Source organism: Haemaphysalis longicornis, unplaced genomic scaffold (genome assembly GCF_048455015.1).
Source record: "Haemaphysalis longicornis isolate Haplotype H1 unplaced genomic scaffold, Haemaphysalis longicornis Haplotype H1 scaffold_3, whole genome shotgun sequence".
In the NCBI taxonomy this organism is placed as follows: domain Eukaryota; kingdom Metazoa; phylum Arthropoda; class Arachnida; order Ixodida; family Ixodidae; genus Haemaphysalis; species Haemaphysalis longicornis.
The window spans coordinates 129,856,541-129,877,487 of record NW_027526335.1 but is presented as its reverse complement, the minus strand read 5'-3'; the positions used below and the strand labels follow the sequence as shown (position 1 = coordinate 129,877,487).

Sequence of the window (20,947 nt, the reverse complement as noted above, 5' to 3'; positions counted from 1 at the left end):
GAGAGCCGGTGATGCGACCGCGCATCGGGACGTGACAACGCGGCTCGCTCACGTTCGTGTGCGTGCGCTCGTCGTTACCCATTCATAGACAGAAGATGGGAAACGTTTGCCCCCTTCCGCCGCCTCTTTCTTTTTTTATGGAGTTATTTGGATCGTAGTCTGTGGCGCCAAGAACGGCGACTTTTGTGGTATCGGTGCTATGGCAGGCTTCTACTGCAGCTAAGGTTTTCGAGTATGCTGGATGCTGTATCGCTGAGCACGTTTTACATAGTGTACGAACTTGAGACGTTTAAGACATTTAACGGCACTTGACCATTAACGTCACTCGTCCGAGCTTCTTGCTTACGGCTAACTCCAGCGCTTTCTGAAACATCCCGCGCATCTACTCAGTGTTATTTGTTCTCACCTAAGGCTGTGTCCAGAAACGCGTGTTTGGATAACGTCATAGAGCGCCAGGTTTTCCCCAGAGAAGAGCCACGAATCCGTCCTTGAGCTGCTATCCACCCGGTCGGCGTCGATCAGAAAGTTGAGATTTACGGCTCCCGTGTCGATTCGCGCGCGCTCGTCCTTTTCGACGGCGATTTCCCGCGCTTTGCGCGCGAATCCGGACGAATCTGACAGCGAGAAAAACGCAGGGAGAACGCACGGCGGCGCGGCGGGACTCGAAAAGGGACGGTGATAAAGGTAGCGCGGACGATACAGAGAATGAGACGGAGAGAGCAGTCGTGATTAGATCAGCGCAAAGCGGTCCGTCTCGTCGGGGATGAATAAGTGAGAAGGGCCGCTGGCCGGGCACAAAAGCGGGCCGCGTGTTCGTGGACCAGCTGCGCACTTAGCGCGAGGCGGGGTTCTTCTTAGCGAGCCTAGAGCGGCGCGAAAAAGGAGCGCATCTTCCCCGAATGCGGACAACGACGGTGCCGTATCAAATATGCAGCCGCCGCCGCCGCCGCTCGCTGCTTGTCTCCTCTCGCGCTGCAAATACAATTCAATTGTAGCAACCCGCTTCACGCAACTTTGCCAAAACGCCTGCCAACTGGGGCGCACGTACATCGCGCGCTTCCGACGTGCGCGCCGCGGCGCGGTGGAACGGAGCCCGAGATGGGAGGAGTTGGCACTGCGGCGACTCTCTCTGCCATATGCCCCTATTTGTGTTTACCGAGCCCCGTGCTAGCGTGCGTGTACGTGCCCGTATCAAAAACTCCCGTTCTCGTTTTCCCGGAGTTTCAGATTCTTCCCAGATTTTGTGAGATGTTAGAAAAAAAATTCAGTTTCAGCGAATTTTCCCCCTTGCGGCTCCTGGCCTGTTACTATTTGGCATGCGAAAAAAGCAAACACAAAAATATAACGGATAACCTGGAAGAATGACCCTGTGATGTGTCTGCTACCTTGTTTTTCTCCAGTCTGTCGTGTTCTTTCTGGCCTGTCAACTCCCCCTACACTCCCCTCCCCCACTTTCTCCTGAAAAAAAAAGAAAAACCGACAAATTGCCACTAAAGCACTATTCGAAAAAATTGTTGCTTCTAATTGCTTTTTGCTTCACAGTGACGCTTTTGTATTGCATGCAATATCTGAAGTTGGTGGTAATGTTGGTAACTGCTAAATGGGTGCTGTATTGAGCATTCAGCACTAAAATTAGGCACGATGTAAGTGATTACTAATTATAGGCTTAGTGCAGCCTTCTCAGGCACTTCGTAGAAATCTGCAGATATTTGGCTGAATTGTCCGAGCAGAATTTGCGTGATGGCAAATGTGTTCTTAGCCAATCCCCTCCCACTCTATTTGTCATGACATGAGCACAAATTGGCACGAATCCCTGCTCCTTTCTCGTTACCAAAGTTCAGATGCGCTGCACAGTAATGGGTAGCAGAATGAAACAAAATGCATTGTTAATCTGTATTTCCGAGGAATCTGTGAGAAGACTGAATGTGATGGCAGGTGTGTTCTTATCTATATAATACGTATACATGCGCAAGCATGCAGTCTCACACGCGTACCTCAAATTTTCTCACGCAAGCCAGGAGTGGGTTCATGGGGGTGTGTGTCATCCTGCACGAGTGACTACCACCCTCCCCCCTCCCTCCTCTCTCTCTCTTCCTCCCCCCTCTCGCTCTCCTCTCACCCCCCCTCTCTCATGCCACTAACGTTCGAACTTTGGATAGTTGGTTTTGCATATTGTGATGAAAAACAGAGCTTAGACGAGAATAAAGAAGGGAATTCACAAACACGAGCATTGTCATAAAGATGTGGATCACGCCGTCCACCCTTTCATTTCAGAGACAACTTCTTTGTAATACTAAAAATATTCACAACAGGTTGACTTTTTATTCCGTAGTCCCATTCCCCCCCTTTCCGATTTCTTTTTTCTTTCCCTCTGTCTATTCAATGTACTGATTAAACCCTTACCTCTGACCCCTATTTTCGCCTCATTTAATTGGTTTTCAAGACTAAAACAATTTTTTTCGCCACTCCCTCTAAGTGGGTATGCGTTATTATTTATGGGTCAATACCACATTTGATTAAGCACTCGTGTTTGTGAATTTCTTCCTTCACCGTCGTTAAGCGCTGTTTCTCATCTCTCTCTCTCTCTCTCTCTCTCTCTCTATATATATATATATATATATATATATATATATATATATATATATATATATATAAAAATCGAGATTGAATTCTGCCCCTGTTTCCATCCCGTATTTAGGGAGGCAGGGCATGCCCTTCCACTGGTCATTATGAGCAGTGCCTTGATACTGATGTCAGGGATGTCTGTTCTGACACCTCCTCACTCATTGAGGAGTGCATCGAAGTTTGGCGTGCCTGACCACCCCTCCCTTTCCTTTTTTTTCTTCTTTGGAGCAGGCGGCCATGTCTCCGCTGCAGCCGTGGGTGACTGGTGCCGCGCCCCTGCTCCCACTCTCGGGCAGTCCGCTGACGCCCACCATGCGCCTGGTGCCCCACAACTCCTGTTCGGGCACCCGAACACCCACGCCTAGCGCCGCGGCGCCGGACCCGGCACCCGACCTCGACACACCACTCAACCTCAGCAAGCCCCGAGGAAGTTCCTCGGGCAGCACTGCCAGCAGGTAGGGAAGGGTGGCTGAACAGGCGTAAACGCATAAATAAGTACATACGTAAACCAGTAAATAAATAAATAAATAAACTAGAGACACTTGGCTGGCACCGCGCGCTCTGTACTGTGCTCTCGCCCTCTGAGTCGCTTCTGACACCCCCGCAGCGTCAGCGGGAGCCCCACCCCGGCCAGCGTGAAGCACGAGGCCAGGGACTCTGACCGCAGCTCAGTCTCGCCCCGGGGCTTCCACCCAGGAATGTCGCCCCACTCCGCAGCCAGCATTCTCAGTGCCACTGCTGCCAGCGCTCCAATCTCGGTGAGCACGCCTCTCCCAAGTCACTTTTTGGGGCAACGCGGCAGCACGTTTGCGTAACCAGCAGTCGCTAGTGGATTGACACTCATATATGCGGAATGGCTTGTGTTTGCAGTTAAATTGTTTCTCGGAGGCGGAAAGCTAACCTAGCTGAAAGTTTGTAGTATTTTCTTCAAAACAGCGGAGCTGTTCAAGCTTGAGCTTCGTCCGGTAACATTAGCAAAAAAATCAAGAAAGAACTGCACCCCCTGTAAGTGTGCATCACCACAGATAGGGTATTATAACAGTGAAGCCAGCTTTCACACCTGTTCGAGTGTGAGAACAAGGGACATACGTGTATGCGCGCCGATTACTATACCATTTTAAAGGTGATGGTCTTTCTTGGGCTACTAAGCCGCAAAAAAAGAAAGAAAGAAATTGGCGCAGCTTGCAATAATGGTGCAAGGCTGGAAAAACAGTGGAGCGAGGGGTCGGTTTAGCTTCTTTACCCCTGGGATCTGCTGTCAGTGTGGGGGACCGACCTTAACAGCCTTGTAGAACTTGGCTTCGCCCCTCAACACCTAGCCTAGCCTTGCAAAAACATCGCAAAACCTAACGAACCTAACAACCTAGCAAAACTTCACAAAACCTAACGAAGTCTAGCAACACCTAGCAAAACCAAAAAGCTAGATAGACTCCCCAGCTCCGCTGTTTCTCCAGCCTTACACTACGAGTGCGAGCTGCACCAATTTTTTCCTTCATATTTGTCGCACTTCTGTATCCTAGTTGGGGCTCCACTGCTAGCATGTATGTTATGCAGTGAAGTGGCCGGGCAACATTTCTGATGCAGGAGTTTCGGGCTCGGAATCAACTGCACCATGTGACCGTACGACAGTGATGCAGTGGGATCTCGTTCCGTTTCACTCAAAGAGGGAACAAAGCTAAACCCAATAAAGCAGTGTTTCCTGCCTTTAAATGCCAATCAAACGTTTATTCCTCTCTCTGCTCTTGCTCCTCTCCCACCAGGTTGGCTCCCCATTCTTGCCAGCTGCAGCAGCCTACGCAGGGATGACATCTCATCTCAGAGCTCCCGGTGGTATCCCTGTCTCACTCGCAAGCTTCATGGGTCACCCTGGAATCCCCTCGTATACTGGTACGTGCCTGCCCACTGATAAGCCCAGCCGCGAGGCATAAGCAGTTGGAGCGTGAACCACCATGCTGATAATTTGTTTGAAGTGCGGCGCACTTTAGGGGCCCAGTTTGTCGTCGCAGCTCGTTTGGGGTCACAGTATCTAGTCGTTGTAGTCACGGCATCACACACCTGAACAGAGGCGTATCTGGACTGTAGATAGGTACACAATAATATCAAATAAAAACCACCTTGAATTAACACATCAATACCGCAGATTAATGAAAACTCAATCCAGTGTCTTTTTATAGGCCTTTTCAGTGACTGTGGCGCCCTCTCTTGACTATTTTCGGTATTAACGCCAGGCTGATACTGAATCCAGTCAAGAGAGGATGCCACAGCCCCTCTGGCAAATCACTGTTCTGCACTTCGACAGCTTTCACGTTGAGTGGAACCAGGGCCGTAGCCAGAAATTTTTTTCGGTAGGGGTTATGGATTTCGGGAAGGGGATAGTTTTGCTGAAAGCAACAGTAGTATTGCTTACGTGCTGCCTGGAAAAGATTTCGTGGGGGGGGGGGGGTTAGAATTCCCAAAACCCCCCCTCTGGGTACGGCCCTGAGTGGAACTGCTTTAATTTTTCTCTCTTTTGGAGGTGCAACAGAGTAGCCAAAAGATTTAGCCCCATCCACTGACTCTATTAGTTTGACTTTACAGTGTAAATGGTTAACACAAGGGACAGTTAAAGGGAAGCCCTGTAGCACATTGTAGGCTTAGAAGCAAGGGTATATGTTTCAGCCAATTTTTTACGTCTGCAGCAGAGTGTTGTCTCCCTGCTTTCAACCATAGAAAATCATGGCAGTTACACTTCCTCAATCAGTGTTCCTCTCAAACATTGAGTTTCGTATTAATTTATTTACTAGAGGAATATCCGGTGTTTGCGTTTACATAAGCTGCGCTTAAAAGAGCATGCCGTCATGTGCTGCAGAGAAGTTTCATTTTCCCTTGGCATGGCTCATGAACGAGTTTGAAAGTTTCCTGTGGCTGCAAAAAGACCAAATATTATACTCAAATGACCATTTAAAGTTATTTCGTCAATGTAAAAGCACATCTTTTAAAAGGTGTATTCACTGATGATTTTTTAAGCATCTTCGCAGAAGACAAACAAATGAAATGTTGCCCGTGTGGCTGCATTTTTCATCAGGAGTGAAAAAAAAAAGTTGGTTTGCAAGCCAGGTGAAGTAAGCCTGAAACACTGTCAGCTGTCATGGCAGCATGACTCTTGAGCCGCAGTTTTTCAGCTAGCACATGAAGTTTATTCGATAATCTTAATGGCAGGAACCTGGGTTGACTTGCATGTTTTGGTTAGGGGGGCTCCAGTGTTCCTGAGCCAATGCTGGCAGCCTCGCTTGACGTGTGTGGGTGGCCGATTAATTGCAGGCGGCCTGCTGTCGGGCGGCGGCCTCGGAGGAGGTCCCAAGGATCTGGGCGGCAGCCCGGGATCCCTGGTGGGGCCGGACAAGTTTCCCCTGCACCTGTATCTGCCCCAGTCGACCAGCAGCAGTGCACCACTGCCTCGGCCGCACACCTCCTCGGCGTCCTCGCGTCGAGACAACGACAGCTCGGCCTCCGAGACAGACACCAAAGGATCAAGTGAGTCCCCTCTCAATCTTCATGCATGCCCTCCGCCCACTGCCCTGCTGGGTAAAGCACTTGTTGCTGCATTGTTTCCAAGCCATTCCAACCCTTAACCCTTTCATTACACCTGCCACAGTTGCTTGGTGTCTAAGGCATTGTGCTGCTGAGTTCAAGGACGTCGGTTAGATCACTGCCGAAGCGGCCGGTTTTCTGGTGGAGGCAAGAAATGAAAACACCCGAAGGTTTAGGTTTTGGCACTCGCAAAAGATTTCCAGGTGGTTTAAATTAATCTGGAGCCCTCCACTCTGGTGTGCCTTTATATCCCAAGTGCAGCTTTGATGCATAAAATTCCCAAATTGTGAAAAATTTGAGATCTTTATGTTACACAGGAAGAGCGAGGGATGTGGTAACTACCGTATTTATTCAAATATAAGGTGTTTTTTTTTTTTTTTTTCAAAATCCGTAGTCTGTCATATCCCACCTCAATTTGAAGCTGAATACTATATATATGTATATACATTGCACAGAAAGTTAGCTGCTTGATATCGAATGCATGGTTCTCACAAAAGCTGGTGGACACACGAAGGAAATAGGATAACACATACGCTAGAAATAACTCAAATTGACTGTCAAGAAGCAAGCGAGCACATGTGTGCCATACCAAGGGTGGTGAGGTGAAACAAAAAGAAATCGGCCTATAGGTTCAGCTTATTTAGAAATCTGTGTCTTTTAATGTGTAGCATTCTTTGCCGAGTACCCCCACAGCTAGGACCATGTAACGCCCTGCATTTCCACAAAAATGCAGATTTGGCAGAAGTTACATTTGTTATCGTTATAATAGCATAATTAGAGATAAGTTGTTGAACTTTGGAAAACCAAAAAATACGAAAAATTGAAAATGGCATAATGAGGCGTAATTATAATGGCGTAAATGGAGATAATTAGTCGTACAGAATTTGGAAAAACCAAAAACTAAGACAAATATAAAAAAATTGTTAAAAGTGGCGAACTGTGTAATGCCTTGCACTTCCACCAAAATGCAGATTTGGAGGAAGTTCTGCCTGTCAGAAGTTCTACCTGTCACCGTTATAATAGTGTAAAGGGAGATAAGTGGTCAAACAGAATTGGGAAAAACTAAAAAATAAGAAAAATAGGAGAAAAGTAGTAGCAAAAAGTAGCGAGCCCTGCATTTCCACAAAAATTTAGATTTGGCGGAAGTTCCACCCATAATCATTATAATAGCGTATATAGAGAATTGCTTGAAACACAGTTTTGAAAAACCCAAAAATTTGGCTGTAAAGAACTTGCACTCTAGACAAGCGGTACAAGAACGGTACGCATTAGTGACACTTCTCTGAATTTCTGCAGATTCTTTGATTTAAGGACATGAATGGTTCACTTACGCAAATGTTTTTATCTTTAGTTGCCACAGAAGCTTCAGGTAGTAGTTACCTGTCTAGCCGGTTAGCAGAGCAAAACTCCTGGGCATTTTTTCCCTCTGGCTTTATGAATTGGATGTTTTTTATCTACACACTCCTCCCACCAGTCTGCGGAGCAAGCAAGGGAGGGTTTATGAGGAGATTTTTCTGAGATTTCTGCAAATTCTTCGTCTTCCGTTGGAGTCACCACACTGAGAAGCTGGCTGTGAAGCAGAATGTTGGCTGTGCCATTAGACACTCACCCTCTATTTTTTAGCATTCCCACTGTGCATTGAACCTGAGCAGATATTCCTAGCATGTACAAATTGCATATAAAAGAAAAAAATTTTCTTATGTAAAAAATACGTTCATTGCGGGAAAAAAAAAACATTTACATGCCTTAGACGGATCCACCCTTCTTTGACCAAGCACCACTTTCTTATAAGGAATCCTCATCACTTTAGCCCAACAGATGGGGGAAAGGCGTTCTCCCTGACACCTTTGTGGTTGGAAGACATTGCGCTAGTGAAAAGAAAGACCTTGTGAGGTTTCTCGTTACTGGCACGTAAAAGTGTCACCTCGGAAGGCATTCAGTGTTGATTATGCTTTACTGGAAGAGAGCGTGTGCAGATAATTTATTAATAGGGAGCAACCTTATAGGAGATTGTCAGGAATGATATCATCTACAGAGAAATCAACAGGAGGTTGCATAGATGGGAGCTATGTCTTTGTTCAGATGGCTTTTCCAGTTTCATCTATTGTTGGGGAGGTTAGGTAAGTGTGTTCCAGCTAGTTTCCCCTGCACTGGACTGGGGAAATAAGTGCCCTGGGCACACATTGCTGTTAATCAATAATTTTTTGAAAAAAGTAAATCGTTAAATTGGGTTTCGTATAGTCACTAAACTTTTCCTAGATAAACCAGTTCAAAAAGTAAGCATGACTTTTCTCCTCGGAGACTCACTTTCTGATGTGTCAGCAACTGTAACAAACAACAGAGTTTATGCACTTGTGGTTTCTTACAGCCAAAAAAGCAAATTTAAATTGAAAAAAGTAATTTTCGCCTGGGTGAAAAGTAGGTGCAACTTTTGGTTGTAGCGTAGGATTATTCTTTTGTGAGCAACCAAGTTAAAAAACAGGTCAGTACTGCTAAATGGGCATATTGCTTTGTTATTTAATGTTAAATAAGACAGGTGGTAACTTTGGCTCTTTCAAACCACTGCAGACTTACCCTTGGAAAAGAGGTCCAGTTTTGCCATTGGTAGAAGTTAACTGCGTTTAAGAGTACAAATGCTTATTACACGTGCTGTTTTAAATACCCTCGTGCAGGCAAAATGGTCGGCGCTAAGATCATACGACAGACCAAGAAGGATCCGGATGGGAAGCCTCACATCAAGCGGCCAATGAATGCCTTCATGGTCTGGGCGAAAGACGAACGACGCAAGATACTCAAGGCCTGCCCAGACATGCACAACTCCAACATCTCCAAAATACTCGGTGAGTGGGCGTTTGTTATTAACATTACCCCATTAGTGCTGGTGGCTCAATAGCTTTTTAGGTGACAAAGAGTGTACTAATACCACAAAAAATGTGAGCACATTGTAAAGGAACTGCACAATTCGTAAAGATGTGCAGAACGCATCTGAAGAGTGTAACCTGTTGCCTGTTTTCCACAAAGCAGTGAATATACAGAGCCATTACTATGATCAATATGATTACTATACTATGATTAGCCATTATGTGCACCAAATAGTGTTAAAACGCTGAGTCCAACAAGGGTTGTCTAAATTATCCTTCTCACTGATCGAAATTAGTTGCTGTTCGCATCAGACTATGGCCCGAGTACCAACAAGACTTTGGATCCCAATGGGCTTGCTACAGCCACTTAATGCCACTTGCCATCACTCAAAGTTGCCATTCGTAGCATCTATTGTTGGGCTGATTTCGACGGGCACTGAGCGGTGAGGGACGTGTGCATTGCAGGCGCTCGGTGGAAGGCCATGTCCAACTCTGAGAAGCAGCCCTACTACGAGGAGCAGTCGCGGCTGAGCAAGCTCCACATGGAGAAGCACCCCGACTACCGGTACCGGCCGCGGCCCAAGCGCACCTGCATCGTGGATGGCAAGAAGCTGCGCATCTCCGAATACAAGTCCCTCATGAGGGCTCGAAGGCAAGTCTCCCTCTGCTCGCCTGCTGCCTCGATACCTCGGGACATCTTGAGCATGCCCCCACTGGGACATCTTTAGGGCATCCTCACTGGGACGTCCTTGGGATGACCATTTTTTTGTGAATTTTCTTGTGCTGTTGTACTGCTGGACATGAATTCTGTAGCCAGAGTAATCGGGATGGCAGTCAGCTGCACCTGGCGTCTTTCCACGCAGTCTCTCCCAAAGGAGTGGTCAATCTATCTGAAACGTTCGCTTCCACCTTGTTCATGCAAGGTTCCAGGTTGCTGCAGTTGCGATATATGGTAGTTGCCTACATCACAGGGATGTATTGCTGAGATCAGTATGGCAGATACGCATGGAAGGGAATTGAAAAAAAAAGCTTGACGAATAATAAAATAATAACTGCATTTGAGCCATTGACTTCAGCCAACTATAACCCCAGTGGATGTTGAAATTCATGATGCACCCGTGTGGTTGTCCCACAGATGTTTTGTGTTTGAGCCCCATGCAAGAGAAAGGTCACTGTGATGGCGTAACTTCTAGTCTAAGGCTTCGCATGATACGCCACTGAGGTAGGCGCAGTTGTCTCTAACATGGCATCTATTTTTCCTTTTCTGGTCACATGCAGGTACCGCGAGGGCAGCCTAGGACTGCTCGACACGCCGCCGAGTCTCGTCAGCCCCACCAGCATGGCGTCGTTGCTGGCTGCCCCTTCGTCGGCCATGACGTCACCTCCGGGAGCCGGCGAGCTGGTCGGCTCCCTGTCGAGCAAGATGGCCCGCATGTCGTCCTCCAATGGCATCGGCGACTCTCATGGCGGCAAGCGGCCGCCCTCCCTTTCGCCAGCCAGTTTCATGGAGACTTGAACTCTGCACGCGCTACGCCGCGAAAAATATGGGCTGGGGAGAAGAACAAGGCCTCGTCTCACCCCCTCTCCCACGTCGAGCTGCTACACGCGGACATTTTCGATGGAATCTCGTGGAGATACGACGAAAAAAAATGATAGCAAGGCGCGTGTTGTTGTTTTTTTTTTCTTCTCCAAGTGCAATGTTTGTAATGCGTCCTTTTGCCTACTGCACCTGCCCACTGTCCTCCGCTGCGCCCAGCCATTCGATCCTCACCAGGCCTGGCCTCAAGGTCCTCCCCTGTGCCCTCTGCTTTTTATTTAAATACGCGATACTGTAGTGTCGATGTCTGTTCACGTGTGGGAAGCAGAGTTGCCCCCAAGGCTGCCCTCTGCCAGGGGGATCGTGGGGGTGCTGAGACCCTTGTGTAGTGCAACAAACCTGGCATGTGTGTGTTCGAGTGTGCGCGCGTGTGTGTGTGTGTGCGTGCGCGTGTGGTTTTATTCCTGGGTCTTAATGGATCTGTTTCTTTTCCGGCAGCATTCAGAGTTCTTCCTTTTTGCATGGTTTCTTGTCCCTTGAGAGATGGAGGGATGTGTGATCTAGCTCTGAACGATGATGATGGGAACATGGTGAGGAGGCAAGAAAAGAAAATGGAGGAGAGAATCACATCGCCGCCATCACCCTCTTTTTTTTTTTACTTTTTAAATATGTTGTGGTCCATTTCCTATGCCTTCTCTCTTTCATGTGAAACTTTCTTGTTTGAGTTCTGTGTACAATTGTGCTTCTCTGTTTTTTTTTTCTCCACATTTGCGGTTTCATCGTATTTGACTATGTTTCGATTCTCCACACCGCATTTGCATCTCGCGGCGGTGTGCTCTGATTGGGGCAACTGCCACCGAAACGAGCACCTGTTCCTTCTACATTTCTAAATATGGAGGGTTGTGCCCCCTGCACTCTCTGAGATGCGCCTGGCGGGAAGTAGAGCCCAAGCGGTTTTTCGCACAAAGCAACTTTCAGAGGTGAGCCTGAAAAAAAAAAAAAGGAAAAGGACATGGATTTCTGACAGTTTACTTATCAATTGGAGCAAAACAAGGTCTAATCAAAAGTTACCTCATGTTCAGAGTGTGTGTATAACACTTGTAGAAGATTGCTGTAACATGCATGCAGAAAATTTTAAATGATCGATGCCTCTGTACAGACCTCAGAGTATTGCAGAGTCAATGGATCTGGTCTCGTAACACATAAAAATGTAGTTCCTCAAAATAAACCGACGGTGTGGTGTGAAGTTGGATGGTTACAAGGAACAAGTCGAGGCATGCATGTGACAAATTTGTTTCGCATGTTGGCTAGGCTTGGCTTTTGGCTACTATCAACACTGCCGCACCGCATTTTCTTGTGATTGTTAGATTCAGTGCCGTTGCATGGCACCTTTGTTAGCCAGGGGTGAGTTAAACCTGTTAGCAACATGGATCTCATGATCATGTCCCTAAAATTGCAAATTGCACGAAAACCTAGCCACTGAGTCACTGCAACGGGTTTTGGTGTGTTTTTCAGTCTCTATTCTGTCTAGGCACACTGAATTTAACAAGTTTTGGTAAATGGAGGTGTTTTGGAGCGGCTCTCTGCAAATTGCTTTGCGCCTCAGCACTGGGCCTCCCGACGTTGTAATAGACTGAGTTGCCTCCTGTCTGTCGCACAAGAGGGCCAGAAATAATGGTGTTCAGCCCGGGTTTTAGTCCTAGCATCGCACCTCTGAATGTCGTGTCATAATGGGCTGCTGTACGCCTCCTTCCCATGTTAACCAATTTGCAGCAACCAGCCTTTCCTCCACCTCCCCCCCATTCTTTTTTTGCGTTGTATGAACATGCTCAACCATTGTAAACATACAATCTAGTCTGTGATGTTACATTTGAAGGCACGGCATTATTTTCAATGTACAATGACCCAACTTCAGATAAGTTTTACCCCCCCAGTGGGTCTGCTTTTCTCTCATCAACGCTAACAATTGTGTTCAAATGACTCTCTATTGTTTTGATTTTGTTTTTTCTGCCTCGAATGAGCTCATATTGCCCTTTAAGCCTATCCAAGCCTAATTTATGTGCCTGGTTTTAAAGAAAAATATGTCTTAAAAGCTTCTAAATGGGACTTGTCATCTTTTTATCTAGTAGGTGTGGGCTGGTGTTACTCTTTTCGGTCCTGCCAACATTTCAGCAAAGGGCCTTTGGAGTTCTATTAGGTGCACACCTCTGACCTATTCCTTCTGTTTGTTGTACATTGCAGTATATATATGCAATGCCCTTTGCTGGGGATCAGTGCAAGACTAGGATTTTTTTTTTTTTTGAGCTCGTGAATCTATTTATGGTGTCCTGTTTTGTAAGATAAACTCATGGCATGCGTATTCATCACTCTTGTTTCGTGTTGTTAACTGTGTTTTTATTTTCCTCATTTTTACTTAAGCATTAATTGTTGATTATGAAAATGTGTGAGCTGATCTGGACGACACACAAAAAAGAAAACAAACAAAAACAAAAACTCGGCTGACCTCTCAAAATGTTTATTTACATCATGGCTCGAGGAAGGTGTTTGCGTGAGATGTGTCTTTCCGAACGTAGCCGAAAGTTCTCGCAGCAGCACATGTAGCTATACGACCCTCTCAAAATGTTTTCAGAAGAAAAAGCTGCCCTTGGTATCATGCTCCCTTTGTTTTCGTTTGTAGACGTCAGCTAAAGCTTTCACACATCCTTGAATATGACTACATTGCTGGCATTGCTTTGCACATCTTTTCGTTGTTGTTTTTAGTAGAGTGTTCTTGCCCACTGGAGCAGCACAGTTTTATTGCAGCTTTAATAAAGTTTTCAAAACATGCAGCTGATATTTGAAGTTTAGCAGCGGCAAGCTGTTAGGCCCTCCAAGAATCTCTCCAACACGAAAATACGTCTGACAAAATTTTCAGGGTAATTTTGTGCAAACAACAAGCGTTGTCATCACTGTTGGTCAAACAGTGCCACTTAGACAAGGACATACAGAGAACACAACACCAGCGTTTGTACTTATCTAAGTTGCACAGTTTAACCAATATTGCATGTACACTAACTCAGCTGTCTCTCTACTGCTGCAATAAAACTTCACTTGGGAAGCTGGGCAAGCCACACATGTTCTAACCGAGTACTGGGAGAGTGCTTCTTCTCCCTTAGATAAAGCATCTAAATGCAAGCTGTCTTTCGTGACACGATCTTTGCTAATGACGTCGACATTATCATCAGGCCTTAGTTGTTTCTTCGCACAACAAGCTGTCACTTGTGCAGTCCCATCTCCGTGCAATGCTTCACTACGTCGGTGAAAGTTGGTGTCTACAAAACCATGTTCACAGTCCTCAAGACGCTAGTCGTGCCGAAGATGCCATGCGAGTTTCACTCACCTTTCTGTCTGCCTGCTTCGCGAGGCCAAGCAATGCCTCTCAGTGAACGACTTTTAATTGAGCCGATCTTCATATTTAACGCACACCGGTGGAGCTGTCGTGAAGTATTGTTTCGAAATCTCTTCGTTTTTGGAGCAGTATTTATTGCATTACATACATTTTCCGAAACCATTGATCGATGTGGTCAGCGAGATGCGTGCTGACCGCAAGGCTGGCTAGCAGTAGGTAACGGTGGCTTGTTATTGTATGTTAGATTTTAAAACTTTGCAAGTGTGTGTGTTCATCGTCAGCAACAACAGAGCAAATTGTGCACTTGAGAGTCAGAAAGCTGATCTGACGTGTAGAGGAAAAAAAAAAAGAACCTTGCACCTCTCTTAAACAGGAGAGATGTTGAGTGCCCTTCCTTGCATGAGTGATTTCAACACTGTTTACTATGTGTACATTATAGACCAATTAAAACTACGAGGAAAAACTTGGAAGAACCTGTGCACTTATTTCCATTTTTGAGGGGGGGGGGGCTTCTAGAGAGGTTTGTAACCACCTGACAATAAAACGAATGGGATAAAACATGGTGGGATAAAACAAATACAATGAACCTTGGCTTAGCTTGGGAAGGAACCTTTCATTGTGTGTGCACACTCACCAGTTCAAAAGCAGCAGCAGTGGAATTGCATCGTTTGGCTCACATGGTACAAACAATGCAAATGGAATTTAATGCCTAACGATGCCAAAGCTGCAAGGTCATCTTTTAATAATTTTTACTCGTAGTATAAAAATAAAATACCAGAGCCACGGCCTCAAATTATGAACTCTACTTTCAGGTCAATAAAGAGGGAGGCCTAGCCCGTTTACGCAATGTAATGTCATGTCGGGCATTGGCTGTTCTAGTGTCAGCTTCGGTTTTAAAGCAAAGCTTTACTAATCTCGTCGAGTGGTTTCGCCGTCGCGGTAAACTCGACTTTCATTTGACCGGAGTTGCGCAGTACGTATCCTTGCCAACGCATCATGTGACTCGCCGGGCCGAGCTCCGCCGACCGAGCTACGCCGACGGCCGCGTTCTTCCAATAAAGAAAAAGAAAAAAAAAAAAAAAAACGGCCGCGTTCGCCGCTCCCGCCGCCGCTGCCGGCTTGGCGCATGCGCTCTCCGCAGCTGGTTCGCGCCTGACCACGTGACTCGCCACGTGCATGCGAGCCTGGCCATGAATGAGAGCGAGGCCGGCCGCCTTCTCTGAGCATTGCGCGGGAGCTGGCGGCTTTTTAGCCGTTGTCGGCAATCGGCGACTGACCCCCTGCGGATATCGCCCGGCGACCCGCTTGGCTCTGAAAACACCGGAAGCGGGACCACAACTGTAGACAAAGGCAGGCTTTGGACGAATAGTGCAACAATTGCAGATAAATCAAAGGTTAACCGAGGGAAAACAAGACTTAACCAGGCTAAGCCAAGCTTTCGCTTTGCATATCCAGGGTTAGCTGAGCTGAGCTGCAGCCATTTTTTTACTGGCATTCATGGCAAATGAGTGAGTCGAACAAGTATTTTCTTGCTTTTTGTACATATGCATAATCGAGGCCCTCCTTATATCGTATTCCTCCGAGAAGGAAGAAGGCAGTGGCACGCTGCGCCACGTTAACCTGACATAGAATACGATGACGAACCGAGTGAAGCACACCCCCGCCCCTTGTGCTATCATGGTCGCCCATTAAAATCATCGCGTCATCTTCCATTGTTTGTCTTCCATTTTCCACCGCGTAACAATATATGCTAAAGCACAGCTTTTATGCGCAGATCTTTGAGGGGAAAGTAATTTGACTTGTGTATAGCATCTTGGCAGATAAGTGCACATATCTATGGTTGTTAGTACGCAATTTGGCGGTTTCAGGTTTTGAAATATTTATATTTCGGCAATTTTTGAAGATTAAATGACATACAATACAAGACGCAGTGTTGGGTGTCATCACTGGAACATGGAATTCAGTTGGAACATGTAATTCATTGGAACATCTAAACCCCGAGAGCCTGTGTATACCGAGCATTGAGGGCATGGCAGTAGTTGTAGTCCAAACGTGCCATTTATGCTTGCGGACTTCTCTAACGGTCCACGGTTGAATTTATTGCATTATATTGCCAATTTTCTTCGAAGCGGCTGCCTTTGCAAGATGAAGCCTTTTATACTTTGGAAAATTGACGGTTCTATGGACAGTAAATAAGCTATGCTATACTACACAGCTCCTTTGACTTTTTATTAGTTTCTCACCACATTCACAGCATGCAGCAGCAATCCTTGACTCCTTTTCCCCACATTCCCGTGAACATACCGTCCGCTTTGAGAGATTTTGTTTGCAAAATTTTACTCCAGAATAGAACAGCAATCTTGTGAAGAACTACACATTGGTAATTGTGAAGGTATCCATCCTTTTTTTTGTGAGGGGGGGGGGGGGGGACGGAGAAAACCCTGCCAGTCTATGCCTTGCTGTGGGTTTCTATACGCGCAATAAACATATAATAAGTATAATGCCAATAAAATTGTTTATTGAAGGTTTGTTGCAGAAGCATGGTGAAAGTGAAATAGAGTAATTCCGGCTCCTAGCCAACAACATTAGGGTTATGGTTCCTGCTAGCAGACTAACAAGGACCATAGAACATAAGCGAAGATCTGTATTGGTCAACGTGTACCTCCTTTGGCTGCCCCAAAATTTCCGCCATCGTCTTTGCATACCTTTAGCACCTTTATGCTCCAAAATCTTCGCCATCGGCTGGCTAGACTATACCTTAGACTTGGTACTCTCACTGCACAAAAATGTTCGCCATTGGCCGGACGATAGTTTTGGAACTTTGGTTACCCCAAAATTTCCGCATCCCTACTTCGACAAAATTTCCGCAAAATACTTTTTCTGCCCCAAAATTTCCGCGATCAGCTGAATTTTGCCGGGTTCGCCATTTCCCGGTGACCGGTGCCCACCTGGCGGGCATTTTTTGGGGACTGCGGGGCGAGCAGACGACGCCGCAGTCACACACTGTTGCTCCGTGTCGTGCGTGGATATACGTTCAAGCGGCATCGAAAAAATTATGCTATCTTTCCGTAGGGGAACCCTGAGCAAAGCCTATGCGAGGAACCCTGAGCGAGGAACCCTATGCGAAGAAGGCATGGGGTCGATTCAAGTGCCCATTAGTTTTCAGTTCGTCGTTTCCGTGAGGTTGATCGTTATATTTACCATTTGGTTTCCATGGTAACTACCACACTTTTCACTTACCGGAACTACGAAATGGGAAATTGCGTTAACCCCATGGCTGTTTCGCATTCTACTCAGGGTTCCCCTTCGGGAAGATGGTGTAATTTTATTGGAGGGGGGGGGGGGGGGTTAGAGTGGAGAGGCATAAAAGATAGAGAGAGAGAGAGAGAGAGACGTTGTACGTGGTATGAGTTTGTCTTTATTTAAGCATTATCATCGTCATGTTCAACGTAGGTGGCGTCGAGCTCTGGTTGGCGTTCCGCTTTGATTATGTCCGCCTTATGGTCTGTGAAATGTAGAGTCAAGGGCTGTTGTAGCGAATGAACCCTGAAGTTGCTGAAGATGAGGTCGATGCACGTTCCCCGGATGGTTGTGAGCTGCTTGTAATCACGACCCGCCGAGAATCGCCGACGCACGCCGCTGCCGACGACGATGAAACGTCGAAGGCGCGTGAAGCGTGCTCGTCTCGTACCGGCCCAGGAATACACCGGCAACACTGTCGCTCCAGGAGCCCTTAAAGGGGAATGGTGATAGAAAATAGCCATTTCTATCACCATGAACCAATTCTTTCAAATATTTGAACCAAATATTTCGAATATGAACCAAATATTTTCTATCACCATGAACCAATACCAACTCGTCCAGCTTGCCATCTTAAAGGGGAAGTGTGCTCGTCTCGTGCCGGCCCAGGAAGACACCGACAACACTGTCGCTCCAGGAGCCATAGACGGGACCAGGCGTTCAGCAAGCCGAGCATGCGCAGTGGGGGTGTGGACAGCGCAACAACGACAACGACAAGGGAGGGACATAGCCCCGACCATAAGATGCTTCGCATCTGAAATCGGTAAGTGTCATTTATTCGGTTTGTCGCTGCTGACATACTGAATAAATGACACTTACCGATTTTGTCTATAAATTATGTTCCCGACCCGCTAAGGTGGCGGGCCACCCCACACGCGCTTTGTCCTGACGGGGGCTGCCTGCGAGGTTACGTCTCGTCGTGCCAGCAGGTCCAGCAGGCCAGCAGGTCCAGCAGGCCAGCCGGTCCTTAACCCGTGTCACACGGGCCGGGTCCCTGTCACACGGGCACTTTCAATCGCGATTGAGTCGATCCGGATCGAGCTCAATCCGGATCGGGCGCTGCTACACGGCAGTTTCAATCGCGATCGAGCTCGATCCCGCTCGAACTCAATCCTGGTTCCCCAAGCGCGATCGAACGAAAGCGGAGATACTCTCGTCCCCGCTTAGTAATGACACAAAAGGTGACAACTTCAACTAACGCCACAAATTGTGTCAAATAACTTGACCCAAATAAACGTGCGGTAAAATTTACATAGTTACGTATACGTATACGACCGCGCGAAGTTGCCAGACGCGGACCGCGAAGTACATTTTTAGCGCGATCTGGCGTACTAGCAACCGGGTCAACTTCTCGATCGGGATTGAAATAGCAGCGGCAGTGCGTCGAGCGCGCTCAAAAACTCGATAGTGATTCACTTCAATCGCGATTGAAAGTGCCCGTGTGAGGGGGGTATAATCACATCCCTGAAACATATTTTTCTACGACGCATGCATTTATTCGAAACGAAGCGGCATTCATTGCACGCGCTGGAGGACGAAACCAATCTCTCACTGTGCCAGTATCAGGTCTAAACGAGGCGACAATGGACCTTTTCCCAGTACCGGTCCCTCTAGCGGCAGCCACGGCGAACTAAAAATGGCAGTAAGGCACACCCCCAAGAAAGTTTGGCTTTCGGAGAACTCGTGCACAAAATATCCTGGTCCTGCTGCCCCTCCCGCACTGACCCGTCACCCGCACCTTTCACATGAATGTCACGGTAGCAGGCGAACGTTCTCGTGATTAATCTGCCGTGTTCAAAGCGCCCGCCTTCCCCCCCTTTTTTTTTTTTCATTTTCATAAACCCCTCATTGCCAGCCATGTGCTGGCAGCGTGGTCAGACTCAAGTAGCGTCGCTAAATAAAGGCTTTTAGAGTATCGGCACTCTTTTTTTCTCATTGTTTTGTGCCGCCAGGATTTTCATTGGTCGGTCAGCACCACGTGATATTTGTTTGAATATGGGCGCAGCCATTTTGTTTCTGGGCGCCTCTCGATCCTTTCTTTTTCTTTCCTCGCTGCGTGGACGCTAGGGCGGCCGGTCACACTCTGCCCGTCACAACCGGCGGCGGTTTTGTTAGGAAAGATGGTAACACTTCAAGCCAGAAACAAAATGGCCCCCAGACGCTCCCGGGTGCGCAAAGTGGCGGTACTCTTAAGCGTAGCTTATTTAGTGACGCTAGTCTCAAGCGTCTTCGCCCCTTTTCTTAGAAAGCCATTACTGCATGCACGTACGAACCCACCACGAGGAGTCCAAAGAGAGAGAGAAAAAAAATTCCCCGCATTTCCCCGAGGGGAAGAATGTGAAAGTGCGAATGCACGAGTTGAATTTGCGCGGTTCGGTAATGTTCGCGAAAGAGAGATCACACACACACACACAACTACAAAGAAAGAAAGATGCATTTATTCACAGACACCTATTTGTGTTGTCGTTGTACTTGATTGCTAGAGCGGATCTCAGCTTTGAAATTTCGTGTCAGTACTTCTTTAAGCGGGTGCATTAGCCCTTCTCACGCCCGATTCTTGGCCAATCCCCCACGTGGGTATGTGCCGTGTCAGCGGCCAGGCAGCGCGCGCCCATCTCCCCCCGTTGCCAAGGAAGACGAGTAGATTCCTGGCCAATTCCCCACGTGGGTATGTTATGCGGACATCGCCGGTGGACGCAGGTTCAGGGTCGCTTAAGAAGTGCATTCGCACTTAAAATTTTTCACCTTGTTTTTTGTTGCTATAAGTAGCTAGTGACCTACTTATCACCTGTAGAAACCTCATTTGATTCAGCGTGCGACGGTTGTTTAATTGGAGGCATTTTCAATGCGGCCAGTCGCAGTTTCGGTTTCAGCGGGTGCCGCGAAACGATGGATTTTGTGTGAACGAAGATGACCACGTGACCGTCGGAGGGATATCGCATAGCAGAGCTGCCGTAGCTCTGTCGAATCCGCGTCGCCGATAGTTTCTGCGAATGCCCCCACGTACTGATCTCGTGAGCCGCTTATTTAAACAGCGACCATGGACGTTACGCAGGCGACGCGAGTGCAAATGCTGCCGCGGCTAGAGGACGACGCGCGCTGGGAGCAGCCGGCCGGTCTGCCTACAGGTCCGCCTACAGATGTGTTCGGCTTAGCACTGCGGCGGATATTCGATTTCCGCTCTCGTAAGCGGTGCAGATGACAATTTTTAATGCAACCCGCCATCGCATCATTAACTCCTTTCTCAAATAAGCTGTCATGGTTGGGACTTGGCTTGGGACAATTTCGTGCAGCGGTAACAATTAAGCTATCACTCGAGCTACCTGCGCCGGCCTGCGACACTTCGCAGCCGCGGCTGCCGTCTGCACAGTGACCGTGCGGCTCGTTTAGTGGCCTTTCCGTGTCTCCGGCGCGTTTTTGCGTCCAATGTAGATAAAAATTAATAAAAAACAGCGTGCCTGGAATCGCTCTAGAACTTTGGTCGCAGCCAGCTGTCCGATGAGCCGACGAAGTCCCGGCGCCTCCGCCGCCAACGATCGGGTCGTTCGTTCTCGAGAGCAGAAGCTCCGCCCTCCGATTGGAACGGAGAGCCGGCGGAAAACGCCGGCAGTGCGGAAGCGGCAAACACAAACTCGTGACATGTTTGGATGTTGTTTATTTACAAAA

At 47.5% G+C, this 20,947-nt stretch overlaps 1 protein-coding gene across 8 annotated transcripts in view; it reads left to right on the top strand.

The window, feature by feature from the left end:
• Window positions 1-14,448, top strand: part of LOC144175082 (uncharacterized) — a 793,144-nt gene extending 778,696 nt beyond the window's left edge. For 7 of the 8 annotated variants that reach the window (XM_077704129.1, XM_077704128.1, XM_077704130.1 and 4 more), the window contains 7 exons: window positions 2,857-3,080; window positions 3,233-3,383; window positions 4,386-4,512; window positions 5,926-6,138; window positions 8,868-9,035; window positions 9,522-9,708; window positions 10,335-14,448. In XM_077704129.1, the coding sequence (XP_077560255.1) occupies window positions 2,857-3,080; window positions 3,233-3,383; window positions 4,386-4,512; window positions 5,926-6,138; window positions 8,868-9,035; window positions 9,522-9,708; window positions 10,335-10,572 (1,308 nt within the window). In that variant the 3' untranslated portion in view covers window positions 10,573-14,448. Of the gene's footprint in view, window positions 1-2,853; window positions 3,081-3,232; window positions 3,384-4,385; window positions 4,513-5,925; window positions 6,139-8,867; window positions 9,036-9,521; window positions 9,709-10,334 lie in introns of all 8 variants that reach the window. The other variant, XM_077704133.1, reaches the window with a different exon arrangement.
• The last annotated feature ends 6,499 nt before the right edge of the window (window positions 14,449-20,947 follow it).